Source organism: Lampetra fluviatilis, chromosome 4 (assembly GCF_964198595.1).
Source record: "Lampetra fluviatilis chromosome 4, kcLamFluv1.1, whole genome shotgun sequence".
NCBI lineage: Eukaryota > Metazoa > Chordata > Hyperoartia > Petromyzontiformes > Petromyzontidae > Lampetra > Lampetra fluviatilis.
The window spans coordinates 11,448,832-11,472,326 of NC_136278.1; the positions used below are offsets into that span (position 1 = coordinate 11,448,832).

General features: G+C 46.0%; 1 protein-coding gene across 3 annotated transcripts in view; it reads right to left on the reverse strand.

Annotated features, from left to right (window-relative positions):
- Positions 1 to 23,495, reverse strand: part of LOC144931564 (drebrin-like protein) — a 105,103-nt gene that overhangs the window by 35,734 nt on the left and 45,874 nt on the right. For all 3 annotated transcript variants that reach the window (XM_078855539.1, XM_078855538.1, XM_078855540.1), the window contains 5 exons: positions 21,857 to 21,969; positions 19,180 to 19,254; positions 6,885 to 7,031; positions 5,797 to 5,874; positions 407 to 558 (listed from right to left, as the gene is read on the reverse strand). In XM_078855539.1, coding sequence (XP_078711665.1) covers positions 407 to 558; positions 5,797 to 5,874; positions 6,885 to 7,031; positions 19,180 to 19,254; positions 21,857 to 21,969 — 565 coding nt within the window. The remainder of the gene's footprint in view (positions 1 to 406; positions 559 to 5,796; positions 5,875 to 6,884; positions 7,032 to 19,179; positions 19,255 to 21,856; positions 21,970 to 23,495) is intronic.

Below are 23,495 nucleotides of genomic sequence, written 5' to 3' on the forward strand. Positions count from 1 at the left end.
CTTTCATCCTTTCCTGTGTAACGACAGTTCAATTTTAATGTGCAATTTAATTGAAGGACTGTGTGTTGCCTTGGTGTGGTCTTGGACTGTTTTTGCTGTTGTCTTTCCATCTTGCCAGAAGTTTAGGAATTGGCGCACTTGTGCAATTTGAACTTCTATACTTAATCTATTTTACATATTTATTTTTACTGATTTTATTACCTTTCCTGTTGTCTATGTACGGTGCGAAAGAAGTCCAACATACATACTTTGCATTCCTATTGTGTTTTTGTATCCTTTGTCGTTGTAACTTTCTGACCCCGTGCCCCAACTGGACATCTGTGCAAAAAAGAGCTTCATAGCTCCAGGATAAATCCTGATTTCTCTCTCCTCCCCCCCCCTCCCGTGCGTGCTTCTGGACCCTCACTTGAGCTCGTCGATCTCGCGCGCCTTCTCCAAGAAGCGCCGCTCCCGCTCGCCCGCCTCCTGACGCTCGCGCTCCTGCCGCTCCTCCTCCTCGCGCTTGCGCTGCTCTTCCGCCCGCAGGCGCTCCTCTTCCTTGCGCAGCTTCTCCTCGCGCTGCTCGCAGAGCCGGGAAACAAAACGACCGTGGTCGATCAACTCCCATCGCGTGGCGGTGCCGCGCGCCCCATTGCATCGTCGTGAGAACCCCAGCTCGGAGGAGATGTGGGCAGCGCTGGCCTCCGTTGGTGGTAGCATCGAGCCGGTGATGAATATTCTAGACCGCACGAACCGTAACGTGCGCACTGTCTGCTTCACAGTGGACGTTTAAAAGATCCCGAGACGTCACAAGACAAGAGCAAGCCACGTGCGCCGCAGACACGCTCTAGAATTTACTTAATTCGTAAAAATTATCTGACTAAAATCACTTAATTGGGTAAAACCACAAAGCAACATCGCCCACTGCCGGCGGACTATAGCAGTCTGTGAAGTATGGCACCTTTTTTGAAAGTCTTGGGCTAGAAAAATGGCGTGAAGGCCGAATGTGCCAAGTTATCTTTCAACAAATTATTTGCCCAAAGCACAATGAACCAAAAAAGAAACTGAAATTCGTCAATAAAATACAAATATAATTGTCAAAGTTTCTGGTAACGGCCCTTCTTCATAGCACAGAGAGAGGTCAGAGGGATCGAGTGGATATGGTTTGGAGACAGCCCTTATCACGGTGCGGCCTCATGAGAATTACATTTTCTGATGACCAGATTTTAAACAGGCACAGTAATAGTTACCAAAGAGTAGTTATTTATTATCATTATTATTATTATTTAAAAGATGGGGGAAAGTCTCTCCACGGGGCAGGCAACTGTTGACGTCCCACGAAACGGTACGCATTTTTATTGACCCTGCCGAGATGCCAAAATGGGGTTTTACTCGGAATCCGAACTCGCAAGATTGCAGTAAAAAAAACGCCCATTCATCCAGGAAAACCTCTTTTGTTTTTTTCAGAAGTGTCCCCCTGCAGTGGGATCTTGTCGCCAAATCCTTTGCGGGAAAAACGTTTTGTTCTGTGGGAAGGAAGCCAGGTAAGGTAGCTGAGGGGGAAAAAAATCCACGTACACAAGACAATGACTCGAAAGGATTTCCACAGATGAGTTGTTATCCCACTATCTCTACTGTTGTCGCTTGGCCACCTTTCAGCTCAAGCGGGTTAGAGGGGTTACACAGCGCCCAATAAAATCTGCGTGATTCGCCATCCATTTACCTTGACGGATAACGGATTACAAGGCACGAACCATCACGCGCCTCATCAACTGGGAAACCAAGTTAACAATGGCCACTTGTTGTTCACCAGGAATGCCTCACCGAGTGAAGACTTACAGTGCCATGTGACGCCACCTGTTTTGGAGTGTGTTAAGGATTTCATCAGCACATATTGATTTTGGCTTTGGGTGTTAAATAATGTATAATCTACTACCGTTTTCCAGAAAAAGCAGGCAGACTGGTTAAGCTTCAACAAAATGTAAATGAAAGTCGAAGTGAATTAAACATATTGCTATTTACAGCGTTAAAACTTTAACAAAAGTGATATTGCTGTCACGGTGATGCTATGGGGACGTGGCGGTGAACAGGCGAGCACACTCCGCTGCAGTCCAAGCACAGCGCCTGTCTGAAGCTGGTTTGGATTCCTCAGAATAAGACTTTCTGGGACCAAAAACCGAGCACTGTGTACGATCATTGATGTTCTATTTGTCTAAAGGTTGAGCCTCGTGTTTTAATTCATGACATCATGAGTATCACAAATGGGCACGTATGTATTCATCATGCACAAAGACAAATTTCCCCTGTATAGCCTTAACAGACTTTCGGGGCAAGTGCCTGAGCGAGCACCTATAAAGGCTGGCACAGCATACAAGGTGGGTGGACAACATCACGCACTGCTGCCTTTGTCTCCCCAGTGGCGATGTTTACACACCACACCAGGTGCTCAATTGAGGCTGAGTCGACCTAGGGGAGGCCCAGAACCGGTTCAGATAATCGTCACCGGTGTTGGCCGTGAGCGGGAAGCGAACTTGGGTCGCTGGGTTAGTAGTGCAGTGGGCTCACCACGAAGCCACCAACCCCCCTTATGTACGTATACAAAGGCATAGATTCCCGGTATAGCCTTAACAGACTGTTGGGGCAAGTGCGGTTAGCGAGCACCTACGAAGGCCGGCACGGCACACGAAGGGGTGAGAGTGGCCAACACCACAAACGCACGAACACACAAACGCACGCACGCACATGAGATCACAGCACTTTACCCTCTCTGGGGGGAAAATAAACAAGTTTTTGTAGCTAAAATAAAACGTTATAAATTATATTTCTCGTAGCGGCTTTTGGCTGAAAGTGAGGAAGGTGGGGAGCGGGGAGGCGCGTGTGTGTGCGTGTGCACGTGTGCACGTGTGCACGTGTGCGCGTCTTTGAGGCGTTTGACAGTGGGGAGCGGCAGTGTAGCGGGCAGCGCACTGCGCTACAAACCCAGCGACCCGAGTTCGATACCCGCTCGTGGCCAACACCGGTGATGATTATTTGAAAAGGTCCTGGGCTTCCCCTAGCTCGCCTCAGCCTCACACTAGTAGCTGGTGCGATGTGCAAACGTCACCACTGTGGAGACAAAGGCGTGGTGCTGGCCACCCACCCCCTCGTGTACCGTTCCGGCCTTCATAGGTGCTCGCTAACGGCACTTGCCCCAACAGTCTGTTAAGGCTACACGGGGGTGGGTGGGGGGGGGAGTCTTTGTCTTTGTAACGAGGCGTCTGACCTACAGCTGCCTCATCGCCGCCGGGCTCCATCAACGCGGGCGATTTAACGCGTCGTCGACTCAAAACGCCTCCCCCGTCGCTCACACGCGGCCCCCCCCCCCCGCTCCGTTATTTATTTGTGTTACCGCCGGGCTGCTCAAAAGGCGCATGGCCAATTCTGGGCCAGAATGTTAAACCGGTGGAGCAACACCGGCACAGCGTCCTCATCGGTGCCGCCCTACCGACAAAGAGGTCGTCGTCTGTCCCATCGAATGGGCGATAAGGCGCGACACGTTTCAGCAGCCATGAAGAAGGCTGCTGTCTCTGGTGTAGGCCAATCGGCTTCAAAGACAATGCCCATATAGTATCAGAGGTTGTTTGTTTGCATGTTCACCACAAGTACTGTGTGGTTAATGCAGGACTTGATTCCTTGCAAAAAGGAATCTATTCGGTGTTGGAAAATCTGAACACAACTCCTGTTTTATTGCCAAAAAGAATAAACACTTATTCTTATTTTTCGCACTTTTCTTCTGTTGGCAGCTCCGAGCCACTGGTGGCAATTGCACATTCCCACGACGGAAGTCAGTCTCCGTAAGTCAAACCACTTCTGGACGACCTAGAGAGCAGCAGCGACGATGGGCCGAGTCAACCAAAGGGCTGTAAGGGTTAAACAGCTTAACTGTTACGTATGTTTGTTTGCATGTATGTACGTTGCACTTATTTTAGCCAACCGTGCTAATCAGAGGTGAAAGGAAAGGAGAACTAGACGCAAAGAGCAGTGCTAAAGAAATGAGTTTTCAATCTAGATTTTAAAAAGTGTACAGCTCCAGTGGCTCCCTAATAAAATCGAACTGAGCAGTTGGAAACTAAGTTGTTGGCATTTTAAGCACTTGCGTCTGAGAAAGATGCTGGGAATTTGGCGTTACAACAGAATAAGAAAATAAAAATAAGTAATAATTTACATTAGCAAGGGGCATCCGTAGATCCCAATGCGCCACCACGTGTGGAAAGCAGGAAATAAACAAAACCTGCAGGGTAAACGGCCATAACCAGCAGGGAGGGGGGGGTAAAGGCCAATCTAGAGAGGTGAGTTTTCAAGACAGACTTAAACAACAGCTCTCACAACTCTTATTGTCTTGTTAGCAAAGGCAAAGCGTTGTGCCATAATCTGGAAGCTCCACAGTGGTCAAAGCCTGATCACCACCTCAGGAACAGAACCTTGACCTCGGAGTCGTTAGGAGAAACTAAACGATAAAATAAAACTATTTTATTTTACCAGGTAAGGCCGACTGAGCTAGAAGTGACCTGGTCACAATTGATAGCTCAACGAAGTGGCCTACGTGTGGAAATTTACAGCAGCCAAATACTCTAAACACGTTTCTCATGAATTTTCTTCTAAATTTCCACGTTATAAGCCACTTAGTTCAAGAAAGATCCAGAAGTGATGGTGGCAGGCAAGTGTTGTAGATATGAATGAGCCAAGAGTGGGTCGCGCTGGCTTGGGAAACGACGCAGGATGGGGGAAGGGCCGTTTGCTGAGACAGGCACGAGTCCAGAGACCAAGGGAAAGGCCTAATAGCAGCTGGCAGGAGACAGTCAGGGCAGGTCTTATGGAGGTCGCTTATGTGTCTCTGACTGCGCAACAGCTGCGGGATCTGGGAGACGATAGAAAAGCACCGGGCGAGGTGTGGTGGGGCATCGACGGCCATGGTCCGGATGACGTCGTGGTCACGGAGCCATTTTTACACCGGGAAATCACCACATGTCAACCATCTTCAGTTCTCGTGGTGTTTTCAGAAACCCTCAAGCAAAATTTGAAAATGTTTACAATATTTTCCCCTTCGCTCTTTTCTGGTTCACTGAAACCGAGCCGACGAAGCCAAACGGACGCTTGAAAATAAATGGCTCAATACTGCCATTGACACGGGCGTTATTTTTTTACGGCAGCGCTTCTGAGCGTACAGCGTGATGCAGACTTTCCAGTGAAAGCTGTCGAGTTGACATGAATTGGTAAAGTTTTTGCATTTAACCTTAATTGAATCTTTCACCCCACGGAACTGTACACGCGGCAGCTCTCCAAGCGAATCGCTACAGCGCACACGCGCACACACGCGCACACACAATAAATACAAATCTAACGTATTTATTGCTTCAATGTGCAGTTAATAATTTTCCCAGTGAAGTTACACATCGGGGGGCGGCAGGGGAAACCGATACGTTTCTTACTTGAGTTTTTAATGAAAAAGAAAAGAGGGCACCGAGGTTTTGCTAGGAACCGGCAAGCTTTTTTTTTACAGACTTCTCGTCTCAGTGGGAGATGTCACTTCTGGCTATGAAACGAATCTCCCTACCTACTGCGATTTGACTTCACGAGGATGTAACGAAGGAACGCCTCCTTCGTTGCGTTTTGTGCTGCTCATTAGCGCAGCACATCATCGTCGTCGTCATCAACGCGGACGGTGACATCGACGGGCCCTTATAAGGGAACACTCAAACAAACGTGGCTACTCAACTTCCCCCCCACCCCCGCACGCCATACACGGAAGAAGCAGGAGTTCCTGGAACCGTTACGTACCTCTGCCCTCGCCCAGAAGCCGTCGTTTTTCACCCGTTTGATCTCCACAGCAGCATTGGTCTTCTGATAAACAGAGCCCTGAAATTCGATACAACAGAAGCACATTGATAAATAGCAAAGCCATCCCACCATTGATTTCCATTCGTCAATGTGCATTGCCCCTCATGGTAAAACAACATCACGTTGCCTCCGTAGTGCTGGATTGAAAGCATGAAGTTACCATACTGGGAATAAAACCACAAGAACACTGTGAACTTTGGCACGAGGCGATGTTGATGGCTGTGCCTTTTCCAACATAGCATTAATCATTTATTTATTCCTATTATTTCCTGGAATGGTTTTACATACTAATGGCGTGGGTGCTATAGTGTAATGGATTTATCACACTGGACTTGATAGCCAGAGGTCGATTTCACGTCACGGTAGGACAAACAATCCACCCTCCCCCCCCAATGCCTCTGTCCATCGGCAGTTCGCGTTTGGTGGGGTAAAGTTTGGGGATGTCCATCTCTTCGAAGACGTTAGAATGGCTCTCTAGAGCTCCATCTAGCGGAGGTCCTTCTGCTAGCGGTCGCGTGAGTGAGCTATTGCAGGGCTGCACCTTTAACCTTTACGCATATAAATGCAAATAATCGCAAATAGGACGAGCAAAGCAATGAGAAATCAACCTCTTGGTCTCTTAATATACGGTACGTATTCGGACAACCGCCCAGGGCCTTGCAGACCACCGGTTGGGAAACACTGCATTGGGCACTCAGTGAGAAAGCTGCGATGGATGGGGCACGTATGTATGTATGTTGAACTTCTTTCGCACCCTATAGTGGGCAACCGTGCTAATCAGGGGTGCGTGTGCAGGGAGGAGGAAGGCAGGTTAGCAAGACGACGGCCACGGGAGTGGCACCCAGAGGTCACTGACCAATGGGAAGAGCTTAATGCAGACATTGTTGATTTTAGAGTCAAAGCGTATCTTGGCAGTCAGGTGTCAACTGTGCAACAGATAAGATAATCTGGCAGAAGGAAGGAAGCGACGACAGCGTAGGGTCGTTAAGACTTGTTGACATCGATTTAGAAATGTTAAAACGCCTTACCACGGGCTTCCGAGGCGCATTGTCCACGAAGCAGGAGTTCTCCTGCTGGAGGCCGAAGGTGACGCCGGCTGCTTTGCCCACCTTCTCCATGATCACCTCTGGCTCCACGTCCTCCTCCGCGCGAGCGTTTATCGTCACGTGAGCCCCCTGTGTGACGAGCATACACACACGCGTGCGCGCAATCATAGGTGGTTCCTGTGCAGCAGCACACACGCACAATCACGTGGGGCTCCCTGCAGAGCAGCACACACACACAATCACGTGGGGCTCCCTGCAGAGCAGCACACACACACAATCACGTGGGGCTCCCTGCAGAGCAGAACAAAAACACACACACACGAGCAATCAGGGGGGGGCTCCTGTACTGCAACGCACACACACGCAATCACGTGGGGCCCCTATAAGGCAAAAGTAAATGCTCACGACGGAACATGGGATAACTAAGTCAGGCATGCACAGTTGGAAAGCAGACTGTGTAAGATGTCGAACGCACCTCCAATTACCATGGTTGGCTACGTACGGTGAAAAAGGAGTTCAACAAACATACACACATATACGAATGAGTACATGGGTTCCACCATGAATTACTATGATTTAATGATAACTCCCACGCCCTCCTAAACCATAGTAACATACTGTGGAATTAATTTACTGTGCATAGTATACTTGAATTTAGGCACGCCGTTTGGAAGCAAGTGCCAGTGTGCTTATATCCAGTATCTACTGCAGTGACGTAACGATTCAGGAAATGGTCATGGTTGATAGCAGCGCACACAGAACCATGGGACTTGCGCCTATTTAAGTATGTTGAACTTCTTTCGCACCATACGTAGCCAACCGCGCTAATCGGATGTGCGGGAGAAGGACAACAAGCTAAACACAAAAAGCAGTTTGAAAGAAATTAGTTTTAAATCTTGATTTAAAAGTGCATAGCTCCAGTGGCTTCCTAACATCGCAAGGAAGAACGTTCCAGATGGCCGCAGAAGCGCATCCGAAAGCATGCGCCGATGCGGTGAACGTCTTTGTTCGATGGCGAGCCAAAAGCCGCTGCTGCGAGGGTGACCGGAGTTCGCGCGCCGATGTTTTTTTGCTCCTTAGCTGTAGAATGCGATTGGCAGAGTCCACGAGCCAGTGTCACCGTGCTTAGTGAGGTAGGCCTCACTAGCTCGCTCACGAAAGGAGGCAGTACACATCAATACCCCGCTTTAGATCGGCTCGCGTTCCTGAAAGGTGCGATGGCGAATATTGAAACGACGTCAATCAAAGCGATTTGACAGGGTAAGGTGGTGGAGGCGAAGGCTGAGAGGTGACGGACACGAGAAAGGACAGACGATGATGTCAGCGACGTTAAGTGTGGGTTGGTTGAGGCGGCGGGAATCGGGTGTTACACAGAGCGATGACGTATTTGCAAAGCGACATAAATTCGGGGTGTTCCTGTATCCGTGGTATTACTGTATTTGTATCCGAGTTTTAGTGTATCCGAGTAAACAAGCACTCCTGACTTACGACAACACGGTAGAGGAAGATTTTACTCTGTTTTGATGTAAACGTATGGGGCGGTTGATTCCAGTTGAAGGGTTCAGTTGGGTAAATACTATTAAAGCAGCGATGAAGGACGAAAGGGGGAAATGTACGGGAGTAGATATAACTACTTTGGATATATTGCAGATTAGGGAGAGTTATTTCAAGGGTATGAGGCGGATGTTATACTTTGGTGATAGAGTTATTTTTGTACACGTGTAATTAAATACCACTGAGCTGCAATACGTTTTTTTTTATTGTTCAGAGTTACAAGAACCTGGGCCAAAATGCAAAAACTTGACAAATGGTTGTGAATTATAATAATTATAATGTTGATTATTTTCGGACAGTATTTAAACAGGGATTATATTGCATTTCACATCCAAGCTACAGTGACAAAAGATGTATTATCTTGTCATTGACATGGAAAATAACTGCTAACCAATAGCGGAACACATCAGTGAAGAGAATCCGACTTGTGCGCAGCATTTTAAAATGAAATTGATAAAAAAAATAAACCTCAACCATACAAACGTACATTTTTAGTGTTCACAAAAAACCAGCCGTGTGTGCAAATGCACTGTTAACTTGGAAATAACATAAATGAACAATAACGACCACGTTCAATAAAAAAAACTATCTCTGCACATTTTAAAGGGAATCATTCAAGTAAATGCAAAACGCGAAACAGAGAGGGAACTTGCAATCATCCCAAAGTATGAATCATGCCCTGGGTCACACACAAAGGCACACACGCAGTCAACACTCAATCACGTTGCCATTTTTAATAACAGCTTTTTGAAATTACAAAAACATGATCGCTGTGTGTGCACGAAGCCATTCATCTAAACGACATCAGCACACGGGGCGGTTGTTTTCACGACGTGGGCTTGGCAGCACTTTCTCGTCGCGCCGTTTCATCGATTCTTTTCTCATGCCACTGCTGGCCAAAGGGCCTCTCTCTACTCGAGGGAACAGAGGGGGTGTGTTTTGGCCTACTCTTCCACACAGGCCGGACGTCTTGGAAGAGGTGGGAGTGTTCACACTTTACCCGACCGGTGTACCAATGTGTGCTTCTCGGTGGACAGAGAAGCAGGGGGCGATTTAAGAAACGTTCCCATTGTGCCGGGACAACGACACTAACCGACGACCTATGGAGTGCCAGCGTATTAACCGCACCACGGCAGCATCCGTTTATTTTTTCTTTCTATTTCGAAATAGTTATGGTTTCAACCATCATCGGGATTCATCCACATATCATCTTACAAAGATGAACAGCTGCCGTCGGCAAACACCCTTTCAATTTGCATCGACCCGCTGGTGAATTTTTAGTCAAGCCCTTGGGATTTAGGCCGCCAGAAAACAAGGCCACTTTCTCTGGCACCAATGCCATGAAATTCTATTCTTGGAGACAGGATTTGTGGCCAAAATTGGTGGCCAAATTTTTTGCTCAAAACAAGTTAGATTATATATATTTATTTAATATCACCAGGATAGTTGTATTGCTCAGCCAATGATGTCTCAAAATCTAATCATAAATCCAGGTCTGGCTGGTTTGAAAAATAAGTATAACCCGTAAAAACAAAGTTTTTCACTATAAATCCTTTATATGCGTGGCAGCGAACTTAATATAAAGGATTTAAAAATATATTCGCCTGTGGAGGACGCGGGGATCGATCCCGCGACCTTTGGCATGGGAAGCGAGGGCGCTACCAACTGCGCTACTCCGCCACGGCCTGTGGAGGGGTTACGCTCTGGGCTCTTACACTGTGACGTTCAGCCAAAGCCATGAATGAGTTCTATTTGAATATATGTAAAATATTTTTTTTTGCCTAAAAAGTGTAACATTTTGGGAATTTTTTTTCACGAACATTAATTGTCTCGCACAACGAGTCTGTGTGGAAAATGTCAGCTCGATTGGATTACGGGAAGTGGGTTAAAAAACGACCGAAAGATTTGCACGGTCGTAAGCAAGCAAGCAAGCACGCAAGCAAGCACGCAAGCAAGCAAGCGAACTTAATATAAAGGATTTAAAAAGCAGCAGTTGTTGAGAAGACAAAAAGAGCCTTGCACAGGCTTGAGAAACATTTATTTCACTCAATTTGGCATGTTTTAGAATTATGATGTTTTTACTTTGCTGTTATAGTGAACCGTATAAACTGCATTTTTTCAGATAACCCCCTTTAAATGCTAATATGCATTGAGGCACTTTATTCCGTCATCCGTAGGAATATTTAATGCAAACCAAAAAAATAATAATTTCTGATTCAGTTTCGGAATTATGCCAGAAGCCGGAAATCGAAGCCCTCCTCTAAAAGCTGGCATACCGAATACAAATTTCAAACTGTGCAGTAAGCACGTGTGCCTACCACTTAATGGACTTGCTCTAAACGTTTATTAATTACCAGTTTCCTGCTGCCTGCCCAAATTTAATTAAACTCAATGTCTCTCTTTTTTTTTACCTGGGTAAGAACCAAAGCGAGATAGATTCACTTTCTCTTCAAAGGAAGATCGAGAGTAAGTAGACAAACAGAAAGATTAATAGTTTTCCATGCGTAGATATCACGTAACAATCAAGATGCTAGAGAACATTATTGAAGTAACACTTTGCGTGAAAAGCGCTCAAATCACGACGGAGTTCCAATTAGAGCTAGGGGTTGATTCAACCCATCATTAAAGTGCGATAATTTAAATTATAACTATTTTGTGGGAAGCCAGATGTCTGTAAACAATCGACAAAATGCAGTGTTCGTTAACGAGAATGATGATGCAGCATTTGCAGTCTGCCACTTCTCCATCACTACCAATGCTGTCAATAATATTTTTTGGATAACCATGGCCACATGTGCTCAAGTGTCTCCGACCTAAAACAATGCAGCGATAGTGCCAATAACACAATTGGTGGCAATGCCGCAAAAGGGCTCAAGACGATGTACGCCAACAAAAAGGTTCCAATGTTCTTCGCAGACAGCACAATTAAATGAGTCCCAATCTAAATTGCCAGGCAGCTCATGGATAAAAAGACTAAACCAAAAACCCCATCAAGCTCCCACTAAGTGGCTAAGTGGCGACCACACTGAAAGCAACGGTGCAATAAATGCCCAACCGCTCTCTTGGCCTGATTTAATTTCGTGGACCGACCTCTGGTGGGGTTTGCCGCGCCAGTGTATGAAGGGCGGTGGCGGCACCACGCACAGGACTCGAGTGGCCTCCGCACAAGAGGGCATTGCGCGAGCCACGGGCTACAGCCTCAGCCGCAGCGAGGTTTGACGGCAGAGAATCTCCAGGCCCGCAAGGGTGGCCCCATCTGGCCCTTTATTTCCTATTGTCTTTGGGTAGAGGTGCATGAAATTATTATCATGATCATTATTATTTGTTCAATCTTCTTCGCTTACGTGAAGCGCACTTTGCTAGATGGCAGCGCTTGACACCGTGGTCATTTTATAACTGTGAACGTTTCCACTCAGAGCGTTTTGTAACATTTAATTACCAAGTGGTCTCTTTTTTTTCCTATTGCATTTTGCTGATTTCCTTTTCGTGTTTTATTTTCAAATTTGCAGATTGCGATATGCAAAACATTATTACCCAAAAACGATCTTTAAACTTGAAAACAGAACAGTGTTTATTATAATTGGTGTAATAAAAAATGGCACTTGTTATAGTTGGACTGGTACAAAAAAAGTATAACCAATTAATACATCTATCAACTTAGGTCTGAGCTTCGAAATACTTTTTGTTAGTAGGGCCCTGCATATGAGATATTTGCTAATATCGTAATGATTTGTTTGCATGTGAAAGAGGAAAACTAGAAAACTCAGAGAAGACTGAAAACATCCGGACAATGCTCGCCAGTGAAGCCAGCTGCATCTGGGAATTGAACTCGGGTCGCCGGGCTCACAGCACGGTGTGCTAACCACTGCACCACCGCTCCTTCCACCAACTACGTATGTTCCATGCATGTTGAGAACAATGTAAGAATCACGGCGACTATAAAGCAAAGGAACATATGTCAGCAGTTTAACAACGCCTTCTTAATTCAATTGTTTTTTAATAAAAAGAGCTTTCTTTGCGCAGCTAGAAAATGCTGGGCAAAAGAAAATGTGAACTGGAAATGGAAACTTGATTACACGTGATTGATTGTCAAGGGCTTGGCAGCAATCACCGATTCTCTTTTATTTCAAACATCCACAGGCTAAATCACCGAGTAGGAATTTCACAGCATCCGATTGGAAGAAAAATAAATGACTCAACTAACATACATTACAAAATTCATGCTCCTTCATCTCACCCATCAACATCGTCAGGCACGATCTATCCACTGCTGGCTTGCTAAGGGGGTTTCCTGCTTTCAGAACGCGGGATGTGGGGGCAGCCACCATTGTCAATAGGGGCCCAAAAGCAATCGATCGCAAAAAAGTAGTGGATTATGATTTTTGGTTGATTACTCGCCTTAATGGACGGATGGTCTCAGATCCAATTGGCAGTACCGCCAACAACAATACAGTAGAACCCCTCTCACAAAACCGGTCACTGAGTGATTTTGTCATTAAGCGATTATAGGAAATACATGTTAAAGGCTTAATTCGTTCCGATAGCATCGAAAGTTAAACATTTTCACACAAAAACTACTTTATAATATTTTAAAAGTGAAAATGAATACATAAAGATACTAACAACATTATAAAGACGTAATGTGAATTAATATTTACTGGACCTGCAACAGCCCGTCGTTAACAGGGGATTGATCTTCTTGGTTCTTTCGGTAAAGTCACGTAGAAGGGAAATAATAAAATAATAAAAACAAAACATAATAAAATTCTCACGACGTTTCGGCCACAACGCAAGCAGCCATCCTCAAGTGAAGAACAGGGCTGTCGGAAAGACAGCGTCTGAATGAACACCACCAAGCTTGGCAGCGTATATTTAAGCTGGGTTAGAGGAGGAGAAATTTAATAGGGGATTGGTCGGTAAGCGAACACATTGGGCTCTATGGAGGCACTACACTACTATACACTACACTATTATACACTATACTATACACTACACTATTATACACTATACTATACACTACACATTGGGCTCTATGGAGGCCCATCGTTAAGCGAATTGTCATTAACAGGGGTGGTCGTTAAGAGGGGTTCTACTCTATCATGGTCATCATCATCATCACCACCACCATCGGCCATGTGCCACATATTGCAACACAAGAACCGAATGCAAATGTAACCACCACAACTTCTAGTGGCAAACAGTCCAGTTTCCAAAAAACCATGCTGTCAGATGCCTGCTGCTCCAGAGCTAAGGCTCCTCCTGGCTGGAATCCTAACGCAAACCAGACTCACCACCACAACTAACGTACTCCGCAGGAATGTCGACCCTTCAACAATGAATCAGGGTACTGACTAAGGGGCCGTTGGTTGGAAAGGGCCTGGTGCCAAAGAGGCTTTGCAGGCAGATGGCCAGGCAGCCTGCAATGTTGTTCACACATTTGAATGCATCGCTACATGGAAACCAATAAAGACACTCAACCGACAGCTATAAATACACTGCATAAACGCTCCCGCTGCCAGCGGCACATTGCAGGTGATCTTTATTACGCCAATCTCAAAATGCCGCCAGCATCATCAGTTGAGATGATGGACTCAAACAGGGCTGAGAAAAAAAAATCTCAATTTGGTTTACGAAGTCTCCACTCCTTCATTTCCCCCAAGCAGCTCGCGTTGCGTGCACTACGGCGTACACCACATTGCACCACACGATTCCTGTATCATCCGTAGGAAGTGTTATGAGAGTGGGGAAACGCTCGTTTGCACGGCTGTGCATTTAAGCTGCAGTCATCGCAGATTTCCCGCTGCTGGCATGCGAACCTGCCGTGACACACACAGAGGGGCATAATCCTTGACCTTGCGACGACCTCGCGTGATTTAAGTGCGTGGGCTGACGTCACGCGCACGGCCGACGACGTCACGTTCAATGCTGCGGACGAGCGATAACTGGGGATGTTTGGCGCCTACACAAATAGGTGTGCGCCGGCGTGCATTGTGTTCTTACTGCGGAGCAACACACCACACACAATTCTGCACGCGCACATTCCACTCTGAACGCTGCTGCCGCTGCCATGGTGGCATTGTTCGCACACAACGCTGGACTTGCAATCCAGAGGTCGCCGGTTCGATCTCCCAGCACGGCAGTTGAAAGAACGGTGAAAGTTTCATAAATCCTGCCCCCCCCCCCAGCACCTCTGTCCACACGGCAATATAAATTATTACACCACAGTTAAGTCTATTTGGTAGGTGGTGGGGTAATGTTTGGCCGAGGTGGAAGAGTTGGTCAAAATACCCTGTCCTAGAGGGGTACTCTAGAGCTCCCCAAGTTGAGGCCCTTCCACCAGCAGTGGCACAAGCAGGCTATTGCAGGGCTGCCCCTTTACCACTTTTACATTCCATGCTAGGGTGTGGTTTTCAGGACCCTTATTAGCCCCAAGTGAACTCGGTGAGCATCCCCGCCCCCGTGACCTTTGGTAGACTTTTAAAAGGCTCCAGTTCCCTCATTATGATTATTAGAACCATGTTGTATTTATTTGCTTCGAGGTGGCCAAGTGGCCGAAGGGATTTTTCACAATGCACTGAGCGATCGATCCCTGCTCGCCTGCATTCAAATCCAAACAGCCAGATCGTTGTACGGCACAGAAAGAGAGAATAAGAAGAACAATTGTACATTCTTATTCACTGCTGGATCCAGTGCTGGATGTTGATTGACCATGATGCTACTTTTTTTCATTTAATTTAAAATATTTTAACAATTAAATGTATCCATAATACAGGTTTTTCTTTTTGGGTGAGATCGCGTAAATATATAAAAGTGTCGTTAAACCCGCCAGCACTCGACACAGCTCATTAGTAAGGTTTGTCACGGAAACAGAACATGCCAATTTGTTACTAGTACAGCACACCGGTGTGCTGGGAGAGAAAAGCCACACCATTTACAATTTGAGTAAAATATTTCACCAGTAATTACAACTAGCTTCATCAGGCAACAGCCAGATGTGTGGAGAAATCCTCCCGTTTCGTTCCTTAAATATGAAGTTCAAAGAAGGATGAATGGAAATGTGGTGGATACACACTTCGGAGGCCAGTTAGCAGCAGCAGCAGCTGATGCTGGGCAAGCGAGCGTGACTGATGTGCCTCCAGGAATCATTCTGTGGCATCATCTTCCAGGGCGCACTGTGATCACCGAGAACTGACCAATACAACGTATAACGACGCAATGCCCCGATCTACAAAACATGAAGGAGACATCACGGCGATAGAACTCCGCTGCTCCCGACGCGGTCATCTGGGCTTGACCACCCAAATGTGAATTTGTAGTCATTGCTCTGTATCTGCATCAGCAGCCGTACGAGAGAAGAGATCTTCCAGGGTCGTTCCCTGGCGTAAGGCGAGAGTTCGCTAAAGGCGTCGCGAACCTCTTGTGCCACGGCACAAGTAGCGCAATTCGATTACGACCGGTAGAGTGCATAACAAGTTTGTTGTTTTTTTGTCTCTCCCCGAGTTGGTGACAACTGTGCTACTACATCAGTCACGTCAAGAGACAATTAATCCATTGAGAATGACCCAAGTAAGATTATTTTCACCGTAATAATTCAACAAAAGAATTCCAATTTCCTTTTTGTTCATATTTTTTCTTACCCAGTAGGGGGAGCACTTTCCAATGCACTCTTCAATAACATTTCCGTACGACAGTGGGGTTTTTTTTCTTCTTCTTCTTCTTCTTCTTCTCAGAGCTGGGATTTAGCCAAATCAAGTGCTAAAATAGCAAATTTAATCCGATGGGGTTTTCTGTGCAGTCATTGGTGACTGGGCCGCGACAATCAACTCGCAACGCTTGAGAACCTGGTCTCACCGCGCAAGGTGCCTGGATTGAACACCCAGGATTCTCAGTGTTGCTGGCTCAGCTCCCTGACCTCTGAGCCACCCAGCCCACATTCTATCTGGGATATTATCTGAAACTCCCTCCAGGCGGAAGATCCTCACGATGGGAAACGACCGTATATACAATAACAGGGCAAAATAACACTTCCCGTGCCTCTCGTTAAGCTGCTTTTTTTACAATCATAATGTTATAATAATCATAATAATGTGGCCTTGCAAGAAGACTTGCAATTGGAAGATGAAATCAAATCCCAGTGCCCTGGACTCAACCCATTACCCCCCCCTCCAGAGTTGATAAAAAACTATCACCACACGTTGTGAAAAGTCAACAGTAGTTGCCGTCCTACGGAGATACTGCCTCCTGCCATAGGCGCATGGAATTTTCACGATTGGTCATCAGAGCCAGGGGACACTTGTGACTTTTTTACTCTGGGGGGGGAGGGGGTGAGGGCAAAGATCCACGACAATTAAATTTTGATCCGCGCTTAATTAACTTGATTTTTTTAAAGAAAAAATAACACACCAAGTTTAAAATATACCCGGTTCACGTTTTTGCACAAAGGGCTTTAAATATCGGCTGACCTTTAAAGCTCATCGCGACGTAAAAAAAAAAAATTCGACCTTTAAAACTTGTGGAGCAGATTGCATGGAAATCTGTTATATATATACCCTTTCACAACAAGCAATTATCCCCATTAAATATAATTGGCTTAAAAGAAAAAAAGAAATTATACGTTACTTATCATTAAATATGTAATAATACAAGTGCAATTATTCTGTATTGTCAAATTAACGAGCAAAAATCATGCACATACCAAGAAAATGTACCTAATTGCTTCCGTAATATTATCCAGATCTTAAACGGGCTCTCTTAAATTCACTCCAAAACATTTCAAAATACCATGGCCTCATTAAAAACAATGATGGGTTCATGCAAGAACAGCGCTAGATGATGCCGCATAAATAAACAAAATATTGCACACGCTGCCAACACACAGCTCTCTCATGCGGTTCACATTCACCACTGCATCCGATAAGCCAGAGAAATGATAAGCCACTCCCGTTTAATTATAATCCAATGCACATGGTCGGTCCTAATGATCTTAATCAATGTTTGACGCAGAAAGTAAAACAATGAGAGCAAACACATACTAAGCACACTGTAAACTCATTACTGAGTGACCTGATTTATATGTATGTGCAGACTTGCTCATCCAATTGTAACATGGAGGGGAAAATTAATAAAATAACTCTCCGACCGACCGTACTTCCAATGTAATGCTTCCTCTATATATGCCTATAAATAAATCACCCAAATTGCACCCCATCTTGTCAAATCTCGGAATCCATGCCTGGTTGAGCCTGGATTGCGCTTCAATGGGTGGCCGCTATGCATAATAGGCATTATAGACTCAACGTGGTTGGAGGAAGCGGTTCAGTGCAGCAAATTGAATTGCTGTACTATATTTCTGTGCTCCCAATCGATGGCCCCTCCGCTTTTGCTCACCTGCACTTGCCAGTGCGATGAAGCATGGTAAAATAACCCAAGTTGTACGTGCACAAGAATATGTGTTGGTCTTATCTTATTCTACATTATTATGGATGGCCTTTGATCAAGGCGTTAAACATCATTTAAAAAAAAGTGTAGAAACAAATACATTATTTGGATGAGGAATGGGTGGACAACGATGGAGGGCGTGTAGGGGTTAGGGGAGGGAAGGAGTGGAGGGGAGGGAGGGAAGAGAATGGGCAATGGAGAAGAGGTGAGGCTTTGAGAGATGATCGGAAGGAGGTTACGTCTGTGCCTCCAGCTCAGAGGGCCCATCGCAGTTATTCGTGACAGGGGGGAATGAGCGTGCAGAGTACGTGGCACTGCAGTCAGAAGCGATGTTTCTTCGATGGATTTCAAGACATCCCAAGAAAAAAGTGTACACGGAAGAACACCCCCAATGGGAATTAATAATAAATATTGTCATTTCTTACCTAGAAATGCCTCACTGGCTCTTAAGACTTTATTTTCAGAAGGGTCCTGCATTGAGATATTTGGCCAATTAAATTATCGAGCATTTGGAATGTGGGAGAACCCGGAGAAAATCCATGCGCACGAAGGGATTTACACTCAAGCATTATCATCTCCCAGGGCCACCTCACGAAGCTCCACGCCTGCTTTAATGACCAGGCAAGGCCTGGTGGGCACACATCCAAGAACCAAGCAGGCTTAAAAGCTTGCTTGGCTTCCACGGTGCGATAAAAATCGCAACGCATGCACAGTTATTTTCTCCCATTGAGCACACGCAACACTCGCTCGATCGTACGGGGGACGCAAGGAGCAGTTAAACGGTTCGTTTACGAGCAACGTGTGGGGAAATTTGAACGAAATTATTTAGCGCGTGTCGTGTCGGGCACGGCGAGACCTGACCGTGTCCGTCCTGTGCTCGCCGGGCTGCATTGGATTACGAACCAATAGGTTTTAAGGTCGCGCCCGTTACACACAAAAGTGCAAGCCACAAATGAACCGCAATACCTCGCTGATCTTGTCAAGAAGCATAAACCATCACTCCAATTTGGTGATCCTCGCAGGGCCTTTAGGCTAACGACTGAACAAAGACGTTCCTCGCATCGCACACTTTCAGACGCGCTTCTGCTGGGGTCTGGAACGCTCTTCCCTTCTGACACTAGGAAGCCACTGGAGCTATGCCCTTTTAAATCATTTAGTTTGAAAACTAATTTCTTTAGAACTGCTTTGATGTTTAATTTGTTGTACTACCTACACACCTCCGATGAGCTCGGTTGGCTACGTACGATGCAAAAGAAGTTCAACATACATACATACAAAAGCCTACCTTGAAGAAGTTGCCCACGGAGTTGACGTGGTTAGCACAAGTGCCCTTCCTCCCATCGCTGACTCCCTCTCCGATCTGCCAGTTGGCAAAACGGCAACAGGAAGGAGGCAATTACTCAAGATGAAAACACAGAGAGGGCGCCCAGGGTCACGGTAATGAGCCACAGAAGCAAGGAATCTGCTGAAAACGCCCGCTTTTTCCTGGGATCATCCACAATTACTGTTATTATTTGGCTTTCACGAGCATGCAAAAATGTATCTCTTGATATAAGAATATAAGAAACGATTTTACCCTTTCTGGCAATAACACAGGTGTTAAGATGTTAACTCACCAAACTGAAACCTTTTGCAAAGAATGTCTGCATTACCCACATATACTTGTGGTGAACATGCAAACAAAAAAAACATGCTCTGATATTATATGCATTGTCTTTGAAACTGCATTATTGAGGTCAAATACGACGCGTTGGAGATTACAGAACAATAATTCGGTAAACCCCGACTCAGTGACCCAAATATTCACATGTCTGTAACGATATCGCTGCCACCAGCACAATGAATTAATAAACGCACTTAAGTTATTCACGACACGGGGCTAAGAGCTGTCAAGAGGTATGCAGCTGAGAAGTTCACATGGGGATATCATTCTACCGCATGAAAACACGAGAAAATACTGCAAATAATCATTTAGAGCCCTCGGCCCATCTACTGCTAGACTAAGTGGTAATTTGTTTGACTATTCTTTACCCAGTGCAGGTTATTAAGTAGAGGCCCAGGACCGGTTCAGTTTGATTACTCGCTACCACCGATGTCAGCCATGGCTAGGTGTTGAACCCGGGTCGCTGTGGTTCATAGTGCAGTGTGTGAATCCGCTACGCCACTGCAACACGCCAAAACAACATACAGCAATAGCCCGGTTTACGTCAGGGATGCTTTCCTGAAAGGTGCGACAATGAATATCGAAACGACGTCAACCAAAGCGATTTACAGGGTAGGTTGCGGAGGCGAAGGCTGAGCGGCGACAGATAACGAGAAAGGACGCATGATGACGCTGTCAGCGACCTAAGTGTCGTTTGAGGCAATGCAAATCAGGTCGTGGTGTTAATAATAAAGTGACGACGTGTTTGCAAAACGCCGTAAAAGGGTGGCATGCCATTGGTGGTGGGGGGAGGACTGCAACCTGCCACCTTTGTCTCTCCAACAATGGTGCTGGCGACTCATCCATACCTTGTACCCATTTGAGGTGGAGGCAACCTAGTAGAGACCCTATTTATAGATTGTGCTCCGTGATGTTTGCTCACGTTATGGGCGCAATATAATTGCCAATAACATTATTATTAGTTTTACATGACGAGCACTGCCCGCCCATTTACATGGGATACACGGCCGGGGTGAAGGGTGGGTGTGGGGGGGAGGTAGGCGTGACGTTAACGCCATTACGGGGATATGTGCGGTGACATCACCTGTGCGTCAGCCAGCCAGCCAAATTTTTTTCTAATACAGTATGACAAGCGATAAAAGATGCCAATGACACTGGTGTTGCGCACGACCAGGTATCAAACACAGATCTCTGGGGTCACATCTCAATGTGTTGCCCATTTCAATGCCACTTATTACAAATATGACTCCCAACCATTACCTGTACGGTGTTGCTGCAAGTGATGCTAACGATCGCCGAGTGAGACTGCATGAGAGGGGGTTTGTGGTCAGCACCCCATGCCACACTGCCCTTGCCTACCCAGTGTCATGTGAGGCCTTAACGCACAACACAAGGTACTCACTCGAGGCCGACTCGACCAAGGGCCAGCCCAAGCCAGTTTCTGTTTACAATTGCCTACTATGAGAATGAGTTTTTCCCCTTTCATCTGGCAACTAAACAGGTGTTAAGTTGTTAAAACACCAAACTGAAACCTTTTACAAGGATACATGTCTGCATTAATCACAATACTTGTGGTCAAAATGCATTGTCCTTGAAACTGATTGGTCCACACTAGAGACAGCTTTTTTTTGAGCCTCGTCTCAAATGGTGTGAGGTCAAAAGGCGTACAGCAATCAGTTTCAAAGACAATGCATATATTATCAGTGTTTTTTGTTTGAATTTTGACCACAAGCATTGTGGTTAATGCAGACATGATTCGTTGTAAAAAGTTTCAGGTTGGTGTTTTAACAACTTAACACCTGTTTTGTTGCTAGATAAAACAGGAAAACTCCTTCTCATATTTAGGTACTGGCAAAGGAGGGCCCATGATGTAAATTGCCAACTACTCGTGTTGTGCATGGCGAGGAATTGAATGTGGGTCACTGTGACTGTACAACAGTGCGTGAACCACAAGCTTCATTGCACGGTGGCGAGATGTTAACTAACTCGCCTGGTATACAGGAGGTCGTGGGTTCGATCCTGAACCTGATGCCTGCTGTTTGTTTGGATTTAGCATGTTCTCCCCGTAGTCGTGCGGATTGTTCTCCGGGTCCTCCGGTTTTTTCCTCCCCATTTAGAAACATGTGTTTAGAGTATTTGGCTGCAATAGATTTCCACATGATAAGCCACTTCGTTGCGTAACCCTTTGTGGCCAGGTCACTCCACAGCTCAGTGGGCCTAACCTGGTAAAATAAAGATAGTTTAGTTTAGTTTAAACTGCGCATACTGTCGAGTAGACGCACACACTCGGACCACTCACCCAATTGATGAGGACGTATTTGCAGAGGCCAGCCTTTGAGTCTTTAACCTTGCAGAAGGCGTACATCACCTTGCCGCTATTGAGCTCCTCCACCATCTCCTCCAGACCGTTTGCTGCGCACGGCAAACCAACAGACATGTGTTTTCACTTACCACGTGCGTGTTCACAGACAATATTACGATCCGGAATTATAATTTTTTTGGGTCAGCCAATGTAACTAACTGGCCAAATGTGTGTCGTTAAGACCCTGCATCACCTGGGACGGCCAAACAAATTAAATTGTCACGTGATGGACAAGCGTTGAACGGACCAAGTACGATTGTTTCGCTGGAATCTACGCCAAGCATGGCAAGATTCAAGAAGTCGGGAAATAAAAACAAATCCAGGAAGTGAAACAACATGTTTTTTGGAACAACACAACAACACCAAACTATTCGAGTCAACACGGTGACTCACGACAAAAAGATTTTAGTTTTTTGTAAATGCTCTGTGTGATAACAACAAACTGTTATTTATGTAGACGTGAATTCACTTTTTGGACGGGTGGCATCATAGCATAGCTCAAAAGACGAGGCTTGCGAATTTAAATTCCAGTCAGAAGGAGACTCTGCTCATCATTCTGTCAGTTATTAAAATTATAACGGCTTTGTGAGAAGTTAACAGTGGACATCAATGGAGGGACTGTCGCCAGCCATGGGAAGATGTAATTTTTCCCCAGGGACACAAGCTAGGATGTATAAATGTATGCTGGACCTCTTTTGCACCGTACGTAGCCAACCGTGCTAATTGGAGCTGCGGATGAGTACCACCCAATATTTATTTGAGTACGGATATTTTTTTGTTTACTTCAAACTTTAACACACTTTCATGTTAATAAAGCTGCATTGCACCCATGACTCTGAGTCAGGCTCAATGAAACTCACGACTCCCATTCCCAGTCGGCAGAGCATCTTCACACGGCAAAAGAACAATTCGTCTCTAGGTTGGACATTTATCAATTTCTTTTTGCTGTGCAGAAAAGCAACTGGGAGGAAGACGCGGCAATACTGCCGCACGATCTTTTATTAATTTATCTTAGAAATTCCACAACCGAGCGTTCGTGTATCCTGAGCCGATGGTATTGGTCTGCGTGACACAACACAGGGTTTCTGGGGAGTTCCACAAGTTAGGTAACGTCACGGCAGAGGTCGCAATCGGGTACCCGATACCCGTACCCTACCCGATACCCAGCTACCCGTACCCAGCCGGGTACGGGTACCCGTTTGCGACCCTGGTGCGGCCGGGTACGGGTACGGGTAGGCCGTGAGTCACTGGTGAGTATCCGTTTGTCACTCATTTCCCAACGTCTTGTCTCTTCTCACAATTCAAGTTCCTAGAATCAACCCACCCGCGCCTGCAACATGGCTTCATCCCAGAGGTCGCAATCGGGTACCCGATACCCGTACCCTACCCGTACCCGGCCGGGTACGGGTAGGGTATGGGTACGGCCGGGTACGGGTACGGCCGGGTACGGGTACGGGTACCCGTTTGCGACCCTGGTGCGGCCGGGTACGGGTACGGGTAAGGAATCAAAACCCGTTTGCGACCTTTGCCTCACGGTCAATATTTCAAAACCACCCTAACAATTCATAATAAAGGT